Source organism: Salmo salar, chromosome ssa19 (assembly GCF_905237065.1).
Source record: "Salmo salar chromosome ssa19, Ssal_v3.1, whole genome shotgun sequence".
NCBI classification, from domain to species: Eukaryota; Metazoa; Chordata; class Actinopteri; order Salmoniformes; family Salmonidae; genus Salmo; species Salmo salar.
This window is the reverse complement of record NC_059460.1, coordinates 17788998-17803953: the sequence shown is the minus strand read 5'-3', so window position 1 is coordinate 17803953 and position 14956 is coordinate 17788998. Positions and strand designations below refer to the sequence as shown.

Sequence of the window (14956 nt, the reverse complement as noted above, 5' to 3'; positions counted from 1 at the left end):
ATCCTACCGCTGCCACCAAAAGCCAACTAACATTTCTGTTTAAAACAGCTAGGAAGGAAATGTATGGATTGGTCAACATGCCATTGCACATATTGATTGGTGCGTTTGTGTGCGGACCACAAAATCCATAACTATAGAGAGGGACAAGTTTTAATCAATCCAAGATTGACCGCCTAAGACCGCCATCTAAGAGGGTAGCAGTGTGTTTAAATTAGTGTTGTTTGTGCAGACCCCTGCTTCCTTCTACTGGCTCTAGAACTCAATGTCTCTAGAGACTAACAGAACCCTTTTTTTCTGGCCAATGAACTCAGAATTCCTGAATGTGAGACCACACATACACACATATAAGGGTCTGTCATTGTTTAAACTGAGCCGTGTAGCAATTGTCTAAAGAACACAATTAGATTCAGTGAAAGCTAAAGAAATCAGCTTTCACTTTTTACATTCTCCATGTCTCAAAACGATTCCATGATACAACCACTAACTTTGGCTTATTGCCTTCAGCACAGTGAGGCGTGAGGGGAAAATAAAACAGCTGATGAATATGGGAATAAATAACTCAAAATAGCAGTCAGTCAAACTGTATCAGTAGTTGCCTTCAGTTAAGATGAGCTTTTTTCTTTAAGTATGTAAAGCTTAAGATGACGAGGAAGCTTTCCACCACACCAGCGTCCCTCCGTCCGTTGGCTGTTAGATTCGCATTGACTGAGAGTGATTAGAGAAGTGCGTGCGAGCGCGTGTGCGATTAAAGAGGGTAGGAAGCTTTATATTAAAGTCGTCACAGAGAGACAGCTGGGAAGGCAAACACTGATATTAAAGTGGGTCTGAGGGCTCCAGATCATCCCTGATACTGTAAGCTTTATTGACGTTTCTGACAAATGCAAAATAAATGAGAAAGAGATAAGTAATGCAGCTACTGCTCTGAATGCTGTGAAAGAGGAAGGCGGAAGTTGCTAAGATAAATGTCTCTGAAAACCACTATTTTTTAGGCACTGAGGGTGGTAGAGCGTTTTGATCTCCTTGTGATAAACTTGTTTCCCTCTGGTCAACACTAAAGAGAAAGTAGAGCATTACGTGGGATTGTATTAAATTCCAAGAGTTTGCCCAAAATCATTTAACAGTCTAGAGATAACTTCAGTAAAGTGTGGATTTGAAATGTTTGACTTTGACGGTACGAGACATAGACGATTTGAGAAGAGAAGAAATAAAGAAGAGAGAAAGAGAGAGAGAGAGATGGAGAGAGAGAGAGAGAGATGGAAAGAGAGAGATGGTTTATCTTACCGTGGCAGGGAACTGTACTGTCTTTGAGCCTGTGTAAATGAGTCTCGTCTCTTGTCTTGTCTCGGTCTCTGCACCTGTGACTCCACAGACACAGATTGGTGTCCGGTCAGGCTATAGGTCCCCGAGTTAGCCTGAAACACACATCCCGGTTACACACAGCACATGTACACTTTACACACACAATATATATTTACAGCACATTTACACAATGATTTTGGATACTCTGACATTATACACAAACCCTTAATAAAGCCCAGTAGAAAAGACATTGTGTCATCTATTATCAAGACCAGAAGTTGATGGAAGGTAGGTTTCTCAAGAGCAAGAGTTTATTTGTGGGAGGATGTTGGTGGATGGTAGTAGGTGTTAATGAAGCAAACACCTGCCCCTCTGACCCTGGCGGAGGCTCATACTGTCATTAGTCTAGCCCACACATCCTTGACCTGGAGTGGAGAGCCATAATGGCGCCACCATTACCTGTTGCCATTGTTGGCATGCTTTAGCTGGTAGTTGGTGACCTTGACTACCACTGCCTGATCCAAACGAGGAAGTGGCGCTGTGGCTTTGTTGTGTGAAGTCATCAGAATGGTTGGTATGGTATAATCATCACACGCACTCGCAGGAACACAACGCAAGACACATCACTAATGAGCTAGCTGATTAAAAACATGACAACGTAATTAGCAGTAGAGGCATGTACATGCTTGTACCTTTGGAGGATGTGTCAGAAGAACTGTTGACTTGAGTATTTTTTTAAACATATTTATTTCTTCATCTATAAAAGGCTTTGAGGGATATGAGGCTGAAGGGGATATGCTGTCAGTATAGGTACTGAAGACAACGTCTTTAACATGTCTAATGTCTGCTGCAGATTTTCACATTGACAGCTGCAATAACAGCCTAATAGGCCAATTACAGAAATCACGCTAACCTCTCCCTAAGCCCTTGGAAGTAAAAAAATAATGCTATTCCATTTTAGTCATTTCAGCATATGCTCTTATCCAGAGCGACTTACAATAGTGAGTGCATACATTTTCATACTTTGTTTTGTACTGGTCCCCTGTGGGAATCAAACCCACAACCCTGGCGCTTGCCATGCTCTACCAATTGAGCTACACAGAGCCTATTACACGTGTGTCAAATTAATTGACCTTAATGTTTCAGGTTTCCCTGAAATAACACATCTCGCTCCACTCAAAAATGCTTGAAAACATAAACTAATATCAGATTAAGCGTAATGGAAACATGAAATGATTTTATTGGGCCTAAAAGCAGAGGGTGAGAAAATTCTTTGGCACGCCGAAAAAACTTTTTATGTAATTTCAATGGGGGATGGAGGATGGGATTCAGCCCAAGGCTTGACATTTCCTGTATTCAGGTTTCTTATTGTAGGGAGCTGAGGTCTAACCGTAGAAGAGAATGGCTTTGTCTCAAATGTCACCCTATTCCATATATAGTGCACTACTTTGACATCGGCCCATAGGGCTCTGGTAAAAAAGTAGTGCACTATGTAGGGAATAGGGTGGCATGTTAGGGAAGAAGGCAAGAGGAATGGCTGGGACACAGAATCAGTCAGAGTAATACCATTAGCCAGGAAGGAGAATCTGATTATTCACTGTTCTGTGGGAATACAATGCCATATAAAACAGGACATTTGCCAAAATCAAATCAAAAGATGTCCATGTTCATTTTTGATTTAATAAGAGGGAAAAGGATGTCAATACTTCACGTTTTTCCCTCCACGTTGCATATAGCCTAGCCTGTCAAGTCCATGGAGAAAAAATATACCACCTGTTAAAACACAGCTATCAAAAATAAAGAAACATGAAAACAGATGGAAAGGGAGGGAGAGTCTTGGAACTCCGACCTCACAGAAACACAGTCTAATAGTGATCATAGACTCACCCAACCCCATCTAGACTATCAGAGGAGGGTGAGGAGAGGGGCTCCTTCCCCACCACTGTCTTTATCCCAAACAGCACCCTACTCCCTACATACTTTTTTGTTTGTTACGTCCCTACCTTTTTTCAAAAGTTGTGCATTATATATAGGGAATAAGGTGTCATTTGGGACCCACAAAACGGTTTACCCCATAGCATAGACAATGACTTTAAGAGCTCCGCTCAACTCCACCTTACACAAACAGCCATATGGAACACATTTCCCTGCGAATGTACTTGACTGGTGCACATAAAAACAGAGTGCGTATCCCAAATGGCATCCTATTCCCTATATATAGTGCACTACTTTTGATCAGGGCTCATAAGGCTAGACAGTATGAAAAGAGAAGGCAAGGCTAAGCCTGGATGGATAAAACCTACAGTTGGATAATGGATAATGACTCCACTCCCCCTTTAAATTCTTTCACACAGATCCAATTCCTGTCAATTTATTAACAGCGGGGCTAGTCCATTTGCGGTGAGGAGGGGTGTGCCACCCCAGGCTACAGCTCCGTTCGCAGAGCGCTCCGTGTGGTCCACCACTTCCTCTATTCAGCCCAGAGAACTCCGAGAGCTCAGAGAACGGACACAAATGGGAAGTGGCTTTCTTTATCGCCACATCTCAGACTTTAAGCACCTCAATACATCTCAGACGAAGTATCTCCTCCGTATAGGAAGTATATCAAAAACAGACCAGCCTGGATATTAGGACCATATGCATGCATCCTCTTGAGACATTTAAAAGGCATTTAAGAGCTGGTACATCTCTAAAGAATTAGATATAGAATTATATGTGCTCATTCGGTTTTTCTACATTTTACTACTCCTAACAGTAGTATGCTGTATGTACTGGAGAATAGGGGTGAAAAATGTTATTACATAGAGAATAATGGACATGCATAATCCAATGTTCCCCTTGAGTTCCCTCTCTCCCAGACACTTGCTCTCTCTCTGCACTATATCTTATCTCTGAACAGGAACACAATTTTGTATCTAAGTAACCACTGCAGTATGATAAAGACAAGGGCCCTGAATAGCAGTGTCTGTCTGTGTTATCTGTGAGTAGCCATTATCATACAACATAACCCCTCTACAAGTGACTCCCTATATTGCTCCCTGTGGCTGGGGCTGTGCTTGGGTTAATGCAACATTTTAGCTGATGCAATGCCACATAACACAGTACAGAGTTGTATTATGATTAGAAACCGTCTTACCCCTTGCCCCTGGCCTCTACCAAGTCAAGTGACTGCACTTACAAAGAATTTACGCTTCACATGATTTCATGATAACCAGTTCAACACACATACGCTGTTTCTCCCTCCTGCATTGGCAAGGAATGACCTGGATTCCCCTCGACTGTACTGCTTCTATGGTGGCTGAGTTTGTAGCCTTGTATGTTACGGGCGGATTCATTGGAATTCACATAAATAACAGTTTTAATAGGAGCCGGTGGTGTTTTTGATCCAGTACCAGTATAATGGTGGAACACTCTCCTGTTCTGTGTGTTCATGCTGAACATGCTTCTCCAAGGCCAAGTCTCAAATGGCACCCTGTTCCCTAGGGCCCATAGGGCTCTGGTCAAAAGTAGCGCGCAATATAGGGAATAGGGCGCCTTTTGGGACACAACCCATCTATCCCACCCAACAACAAAGATAACATGTTATTGCTTAAGAACAGAGAGGCAGCCCTCGTGGAACATTCATGTGGTTTATTATGATGAACATCTGGAAATCCCCTCTCAGAAGGAATCTGCACCTTAGGCCAACGATGTGGGAGGGAGAGAAAACAAGACGAGGGCTAATTGTGTGAATTGGATCAGGTTGTGTGACAGCCAGGCATGGGCTGTACATTACCACCATTATTCTATTATAGAAGACTGGAGGAGTCAAAGTCCTGACCGGAACATTCTCGCTATAGAGTCTGAGGCAGGGTTCTGTGCAGGGAGAGAGAGAGAGAGAGAGCAGACCCACCTCAGTTCACTTTAAGAGAGCTGGGGCTAAACCTTCGCCAGTAACACAACATTAAAAACACACTAATTCTCCTCACTCTGTCTTTCTGTTTGTCTTCCTCTCTGGCTGTCTGTCTCTCTCTGTATCTATCGCTCTCTCTCCCTCCCTATATACAGTGTACACCTATCTCTCTCTCTCTCCCTCTCTATATACAGTGTATATCTCTCTCTCTCTACATATACAGTGTATACCTATCTCTCTCTCTCTCCCTCTCTATATACAGTGTATACCTATCTCTCTCTCTCCCTCTCTATATACATTGTATATCTATCTCTCTCTCCCTCCCTGTATACAGTGTATATCTCTCTCTCTCTCTCTCTATATACAGTGTATATCTATCTCTATCTCCCTCTCTATATACAGTGTATATCTATCTCTCTCCCTCTCTATATACAGTGTATATCTATCTCTATCTCCCTCTCTATATACAGTGTATATCTATCTCTATCTCCCTCTCTATATACAGTGTATATCTATCTCTCTCTCTATATATACAGTGTTTATCTATCTCTCTCTCTCCCTCTCTATATACAGTGTATATCTATATCTCTCTCTCTCCCTCCATCTCTATATACAGTGTATATCTATCTCTATCTCCCTCTCTATATACAGTATATATCTATCTCTCTCTATATATATACAGTGTATATCTATCTCTCACTCTCCCTCTGTATATACAGTGTATATCTATCTCTCTCTCTCTATATACAGTGTATATCTATCTCTATCTCCCTCTCTATATACAGTGTATATCTATCTCTATCTCCCTCTCTATATACAGTGTATATCTATCTCTCTCTCTCCCTCTCTATATACAGTGTATATCTATCTCTCTCTCCCTCTCTATATACAGTGTATATCTATCTCTCTCTCTCCCTCTCTATATACAGTGTATATCTATCTCTCTCTCTCCCTCTCTATATACAGTGTATATCTATCTCTCTCTCTCCCTCTCTATATACAGTGTATATCTATCTCTCTCTCTCCCTCTCTATATACAGTGTAAATCTCTCTCTCTCTCTCCCTCTGTATATACAGTGTATATCTATCTCTCTCTCTCTATATACAGTGTATATCTATCTCCCTCTCTATATACAGTGTATATCTATCTCTATCTCCCTCTCTATATACAGTGTAAATCTATCTCTCTCTCTCCCTCTCTATATACAGTGTATATCTATCTCTCTCTCCATCTCTATATACAGTATATATCTATATCTCTCTCCCTCTCTATATACAGTGTATATCTATCTCTCTCTCTCCCTCTCTATATACAGTGTATATCTATCTCTCTCTCTCCCTCTCTATATACAGTGTATATCTCTCTCTCTCTCCCTCTCTATATACAGTGTATATCTATCTCTCTCTCTCCCTCTCTATATACAGTGTATATCTATCTCTCTCTCTCCCTCTCTATATACAGTGTATATCTATCTCTCTCTCATCTCTATATACAGTATATATCTATATCTCTCTCCCTCTCTATATACAGTGTATATCTATCTCTCTCTCTCCCTCTCTATATACAGTGTATATCTATCTCTCTCTCCCTCTCTATATACAGTTTATATCTCTCTCTCTCTCCCTCTCTATATACAGTGTATATCTATCTCTCTCTCTCCCTCTCTATATACAGTGTATATCTATCTCTCTCTCTCCTCTCTATATACAGTGTATATCTATCTCTCTCTCTCTCCCTCTATATACAGTGTATATCTATCTCTCTCTCTCTCCTATATACAGTGTATATCTATCTCTCCTTCCCTCTCTATATACAGTGTATATCTATCTCTCTCTCCCCTCTCTATATACAGTGCATATCTATCTCTTCTCTCTCCCTCTCTATATACAGTGTATATCTATCTCTCTCTCTCCTCTCTATATACAGTGTATATCTATCTATTTTTCTCCCTCTCTATACAGTGTATATCTATCGCTCTCTCTCCCTCTCTATATACAGTGTATATCTATCTCTCTCTCTCCCTCTCTATATACAGTGCATATCTATCTCTCTCTCCCCCTCTCTATATACAGTGTATATATATCTCTCTCTCTCTCCCTCTCTATATACAGTGTATATCTATCTCTCTCTCTCCCTCCCTATATACAGTGTATATCTATCTCTCGCTCTCCCTCTCTATATACAGTGTATATCTATATCTCTCTCCCTCCCTGTATACAGTGTATATCTATCTCTCTCTCTCCCTCTCTATATACAGTGTATATCTATCTCTCTCTCTCCCTCTCTATATACAGTGTATATCTATCTCTATCTCTCTCTCCCTCTCTATATACAGTGTATATCTATCTCTCTCTCTCCCTCCCTATATACAGTGTATATCTATCTCTCGCTCTCCCTCTCTATATACAGTGTATATCTATATCTCTCTCCCTCCCTGTATACAGTGTATATCTATCTCTCTCTCTCCCTCTCTATATACAGTGTATATCTATCTCTTTCTCTCTCCCTCTCTATATACAGTGTATATCTATCTCTTTCTCTCTCCCTCTCTATATACAGTGTATATCTATCTCTATCTCCCTCTCTATATACACTGTATACCTATCTCTCTCTATATACAGTGTATATCTATCTCTCTCTATATACAGTGTATATCTATCTCTATCTCCCTCTCTATATACAGTGTAAATCTATCTCTCTCTCTCCCTCTCTATATACAATGTATATCTATCTCTCTCTCCATCTCTATATACAGTATATATCTATATCTCTCTCCCTCTCTATATACAGTGTATATCTATCTCTCTCTCTCCCTCTCTATATACAGTGTATATCTATCTCTCTCTCTCCCTCTCTATATACAGTGTATATCTCTCTCTCTCTCCCTCTCTATATACAGTGTATATCTATCTCTCTCTCTCCCTCTCTATATACAGTGTATATCTATCTCTCTCTCTCCCTCTATATATACAGTGTAAATCTATCTATCTCTCTCTCTCCCTCTCTATATACAGTGTATATCTATCTCTCTCTCCATCTCTATATACAGTATATATCTATATCTCTCTCCCTCTCTATATACAGTGTATATCTATCTCTCTCTCTCCCTCTCTATATACAGTGTATATCTATCTCTCTCTCCCTCTCTATATACAGTGTATATCTCCCTCTCTCCCTCTCTATATACAATGCATATCTCTCTCTCTCCCTCTCTATATACAGTGTATATCTATCTCTCTCTCTCCCTCTCTATATACAGTGTATATCTATCTCTTTCTCTCTCCCTCCCTATATACAGTGTATATCTATCTCTCTCTCTCCCTCTCTATATACAGTGTATATCTCTCTCTCTCCCTCTCTATATACAGTGTATATCTATCTCTCTCTCCCTCTCTATATACAGTGTATATCTCCCTCTCTCCCTCTCTATATACAGTGTATATCTCTCTCTCTCCCTCTCTATATACAGTGTATGTCTATCTCTCTCCCCCTCTCTATATACAGTGTATATCTCCCTCTCTCCCTCTCTATATACAGTGTATATCTCTCTCTCTCCCTCTCTATATACAGTGTATATCTATCTCTCTCCCCTCTCTCTATATACAGTGTATATCTCTCTCTCTATATATATATACAGTGTATATCTATCTCTCTCCCTCTCTATATACAGTGTATATCTATCTCTCTCTCTCCCTCTCTATATACAGTGTATATCTATCTCTCTCTCCCTCTCTATATACAGTTTATATCTCTCTCTCTCTCCCTCTCTATATACAGTGTATATCTATCTATCTCTATCTCTCTCCCTCTCTATATACAGTGTATATCTATATCTCTCTCCCTCTCTATATACAGTGTATATCTATCTCTCTCTCTATATATACAGTGTATATCTATCTCTCTCTCACCCTCTCTATATACAGTGTATATCTATCTCTCTCTCTCCCTCTCTATATACAGTGTATATCTATCTCTCTCTCTCCCTCTCTATATACAGTGTATATCTCTCTCTCTCCCTCTCTATATACAGTGTATATCTATCTCTCTCTCTCTCTCCCTCTCTATATACAGTGTATATGTATCTCTCTCTCTCCCTCTCTATATACAGTGTATATCTATCTCTCTCTCCCTCTCTATATACAGTGTATATCTATCTCTCTCTCTCCCTCTCTATATACAGTGTATATCTATCTCTCTCTCCCTCTCTATATACAGTGTATATCTATCTCTCTCTCTCCCTCCCTATATACAGTGTATATCTATCTCTCGCTCTCCCTCTCTATATACAGCGTATATCTATATCTCTCTCCCTCCCTGTATACAGTGTATATCTATCTCTCTCTCTCCCTCTCTATATACAGTGTATATCTATCTCTTTCTCTCTCCCTCTCTATATACAGTGTATATCTATCTCTTTCTCTCTCCCTCTCTATATACAGTGTATATCTATCTCTCTCTCTCTCCCTCTCTATATACAGTGTATATCTATCTCTCTCTCTCCCTCTCTATATACAGTGTATATCTATCTCTCTCTCTCCCTCTCTATATACAGTGTATATCTATCTCTCTCTCTCCCTCTCTATATACAGTGTATATCTATCCCTCTCTCTCCCTCCGTATATACAGTGTATATCTCTCTCTCTCCCCTCTCTATATACAGTGTATATCTATCTCTCTCCCCTCTCTATATACAGTGTATATCTATCTCTCTCTACCTATATATATACAGTGTATATCTCTCTCTCTCCCTCTCTATATACAGTGTATATCTATCTCTCTCTCTCCCTCTCTATATACAGTGTATATCTATCTCTCTCTCCCCTCTCTATATACAGTGTATATCTATCTCTCTCTCTATCCCCCTATATACAGTGTATATCTATCTCTCTCTCCCCTCTCTATATACAGTTTATTCTCTCTCTCTCTCCCTCTCTATATACAGTGTATATCTACTCTCTCTCTCCCTCTCTATATACAGTGTATATCTATCTCTCTCTCTCCCTCTCTATATACAGTGTATATCTATCTCTCTCTCCCTCTCTATATATAGTGTATATCTACTCTCTCTCTCTCCCTATATATATACAGTGTATATCTATCTCTCTCTCTCCCTCTCTATATACAGTGTATATCTATCTCTCGCTCTCCCTCTCTATATACAGTGTATATCTATCTCTCTCTCCCTCTCTATATACAGTGTATATCTATCTCTCTCTCTATATATACAGTGTATATCTATCTCTCTCTCCCCTCTCTATATACAGTGTATATCTCTCTCTCTCTCCCTCTCTATATACAGTGTATATCTATCTCTCTCTCTCCCTCTCTATATACAGTGTATATCTCTCTCTCTCTCCCTCTCTATATACAGTGTATATCTATCTCTCTCTCTCTCTCCCTCTCTATATATAGTGTATATGTATCTCTCTCTCTCTCCCTCTCTTTATACAGTGTATATCTATCTCTCTCTCTCCCTCTCTATATACAGTGTATATCTATCTCTCTCTCTCCCTCTCTATATACAGTGTATATCTATCTCTCTCTCCCTCTCTATATACAGTGTATATCTATCTCTCTCTCTCTCCTATATACAGTGTATATCTATCTCTCGCTCTCCCTCTCTATATACAGCGTATATCTATCTCTCTCTCCCTCCCTATATACAGTGTATATCTATCTCTCTCTCTCCCTCTCTATATACAGTGTATATCTCTCTCTCTCTCCCTCTCTATATACAGTGTATATCTATCTCTCTCTCTCTCCCCTCTCTATATACAGTGTATATCTATCTCTCTCTCTCCCCTCTCTATATACAGTGTATATCTATCTCTCTCTCTCCCTCTCTATATACAGTGTATATCTATCTCTCTCTCTCCCTCTCTATATACAGTGTATATCTATCTCTCTCTCTCCCTCTCTATATACAGTGTATATCTATCTCTCTCTCTCCCTCTCTATATACAGTGTATATCTATCTCTCCTCTCCCTCTCTATATACAGTGTATATCTATATCTCTCTCCCTCCCTATATACAGTGTATATCTATCTCTCTCTCTCCCTCTCTATATACAGTGTATATCTCCTCTCTCTCCCTCTCTATATACAGTGTATATCTATCTCTCTCTCTCCCTCTCTATATACAGTGTATATCTATCTCTCTCTCTCTCCCTCTCTATATACAGTGTATATCTATCTCTCTCTCTCCCTCTCTATATACAGTGTATATCTATCTCTCTCTCTCCCTCTCTATATACAGTGTATATCTATCTCTCTCTCTCCCTCTCTATATACAGTGTATATCTATCTCTCTCTCCCTCTCTATATACAGTGTATATCTATCGCTCTCTCTCCCTCCGTATATACAGTGTATATCTATCTCTCTCTCTCCCTCTCTATATACAGTGTATATCTCTCTCTCTCCCTCTCTATATACAGTGTATATCTATCTCTCTCTCCCTCTCTATATACAGTGTATATCTCCCTCTCTCCCTCTCTATATACAGTGTATATCTCTCTCTCTCCCTCTCTATATACAGTGTATATCTATCTCTCTCTCTCCCTCTCTATATACAGTGTATATCTATCTCTTTCTCTCTCCCTCCCTATATACAGTGTATATCTATCTCTCTCTCTCCCTCTCTATATACAGTGTATCTCTCTCTCTCTCTCCCTCTCTATATACAGTGTATATCTCCCTCTCTCCCTCTCTATATACAGTGTATATCTCTCTCTCTCCCTCTCTATATACAGTGTATATCTATCTCTCTCCCCCTCTCTATATACAGTGTATATCTCTCTCTCTATATATATATATACAGTGTATATCTATCTCTCTCCCTCTCTATATACAGTGTATATCTATCTCTCTCTCTCCCTCTCTATATACAGTGTATATCTATCTCTCTCTCCCTCTCTATATACAGTGTATATATCTCTCTCTCTATATATATACAGTGTATATCTATCTCTCTCTCCCTCTCTATATACAGTTTATATCTCTCTCTCTCTCCCTCTCTATATACAGTGTATATCTATCTCTCTCTCTCCCTCTCTATATACAGTGTATATCTATCTCTCTCTCTCCCTCTCTATATACAGTGTATATCTATCTCTCTCTCTCCTCTCTATATATAGTGTATATCTATCTCTCTCTCTCTCCCTCTCTTTATACAGTGTATATCTATCTCTCTCTCTCCCTCCCTATATACAGTGTATATCTATCTCTCGCTCTCCCTCTCTATATACAGTGTATATCTATATCTCTCTCCCTCTCTATATACAGTGTATATCTATCTCTCTCTCTATATATACAGTGTATATCTATCTCTCTCTCTCCCTCTCTATATACAGTGTATATCTATCTCTCTCTCTCCCTCTCTATATACAGTGTATATCTATCTCTCTCTCTCCCTCTCTATATACAGTGTATATCTCTCTCTCTCCCTCTCTATATACAGTGTATATCTATCTCTCTCTCTCTCTCCCTCTCTATATACAGTGTATATGTATCTCTCTCTCTCCCTCTCTATATACAGTGTATATCTATCTCTCTCTCCCTCTCTATATACAGTGTATATCTATCTCTCTCTCTCCCTCTCTATATACAGTGTATATCTATCTCTCTCTCCCTCTCTATATACAGTGTATATCTATCTCTCTCTCTCCCTCCCTATATACAGTGTATATCTATCTCTCGCTCTCCCTCTCTATATACAGCGTATATCTATATCTCTCTCCCTCCCTGTATACAGTGTATATCTATCTCTCTCTCTCCCTCTCTATATACAGTGTATATCTATCTCTTTCTCTCTCCCTCTCTATATACAGTGTATATCTATCTCTTTCTCTCTCCCTCTCTATATACAGTGTATATCTATCTCTCTCTCTCTCCCTCTCTATATACAGTGTATATCTATCTCTCTCTCTCCCTCTCTATATACAGTGTATATCTATCTCTCTCTCTCCCTCTCTATATACAGTGTATATCTATCTCTCTCTCTCCCTCTCTATATACAGTGTATATCTATCGCTCTCTCTCCCTCCGTATATACAGTGTATATCTATCTCTCTCTCTCCCTCTCTATATACAGTGTATATCTCTCTCTCTCCCTCTCTATATACAGTGTATATCTATCTCTCTCTCCCTCTCTATATACAGTGTATATCTCCCTCTCTCCCTCTCTATATACAGTGTATATCTCTCTCTCTCCCTCTCTATATACAGTGTATATCTATCTCTCTCTCTCCCTCTCTATATACAGTGTATATCTATCTCTTTCTCTCTCCCTCCCTATATACAGTGTATATCTATCTCTCTCTCTCCCTCTCTATATACAGTGTATCTCTCTCTCTCTCTCCCTCTCTATATACAGTGTATATCTCTCTCTCTCTCCCTCTCTATATACAGTGTATATCTCTCTCTCTCCCTCTCTATATACAGTGTATATCTATCTCTCTCTCCCCTCTCTATATACAGTGTATATCTCTCTCTCTCTCTATATATATACAGTGTATATCTATCTCTCTCCCCCTCTCTATATACAGTGTATATCTATCTCTCTCTCTCCCTCTCTATATACAGTGTATATCTATCTCTCTTCTCCCTCTCTATATACAGTGTATATCTACTCTCTCTCTCTATATATACAGTGTATATCTATCTCTCTCTCCCTCTCTATATACAGTTTATATCTATCTCTCTCTCTCCCTCTCTATATACAGTGTATATCTATCTCTCTCTCTCCCTCTCTATATACAGTGTATATCTATCTCTCTCTCTCCTCTCTATATATAGTGTATATCTATCTCTCTCTCTCCCTCTCTATATACAGTGTATATCTATCTCTCTCTCTCCCTCCCTATATACAGTGTATATCTATCTCTCTCTCTCCCTCTCTATATACAGTGTATATCTATATCTCTCTCCCTCCCTGTATACAGTGTATATCTATCTCTCTCTCTCCCTCTCTATATACAGTGTATATCTATCTCTTTCTCTCTCCCTCTCTATATACAGTGTATATCTATCTCTTTCTCTCTCCCTCTCTATATACAGTGTATATCTATCTATTTTTCTCCCTCTCTATACAGTGTATATCTATCGCTCTCTCTCCCTCTCTATATACAGTGTATATCTATCTATTTTTCTCCCTCTCTATACAGTGTATATCTATCTCTCTCTCCCCCTCTCTATATACAGTGTATATCTATCTCTCTCTCTCTCCCTCTCTATATACAGTGTATATCTATCTCTCTCTCTCCCTCCCTATATACAGTGTATATCTATCTCTCGCTCTCCCTCTCTATATACAGTGTATATCTATATCTCTCTCCCTCCCTGTATACAGTGTATATCTATCTCTCTCTCTCCCTCTCTATATACAGTGTATATCTATCTCTTTCTCCCTCCCTCTCTATTTACAGTGTATATCTATCTCTTTCTCTCTCCCTCTCTATATACAGTGTATATATATCTATTTTTCTAACTCTCTATACAGTGTATATCTATCTATATAGCCCTCCCTCTCTATATACAGTGTATATCTCTCTCTCTCTCCCTCTCTGTATACAGTGTGGCTACAGGTTAGCAATGAACCCCGAGTCGGGATTGCTAACAAGGCTGGAAATTCAAAACATCAAAAATCTAATAATTTCAATTTCTCAAACAATCAACTATTTTACACAATTTAAAAGATAAACATCTCCTTAATCTAACCACATTGTTCGATTTTCAAAGAGGCTTTACGGCAAAAGCATAAAGTTAG

At 39.3% G+C, this 14956-nt stretch overlaps 1 protein-coding gene across 2 annotated transcripts in view; it reads right to left on the bottom strand.

Annotated features, from left to right (window-relative positions):
* LOC106578541 (partitioning defective 3 homolog) overlaps window positions 1-14956 on the bottom strand; it is a 566386-nt gene that overhangs the window by 8193 nt on the left and 543237 nt on the right. For both annotated transcript variants that reach the window (XM_014157480.2, XM_014157481.2), the window contains one exon: window positions 1282-1412. In XM_014157480.2, the coding sequence (XP_014012955.1) occupies window positions 1282-1412 (131 nt within the window). The remainder of the gene's footprint in view (window positions 1-1281; window positions 1413-14956) is intronic.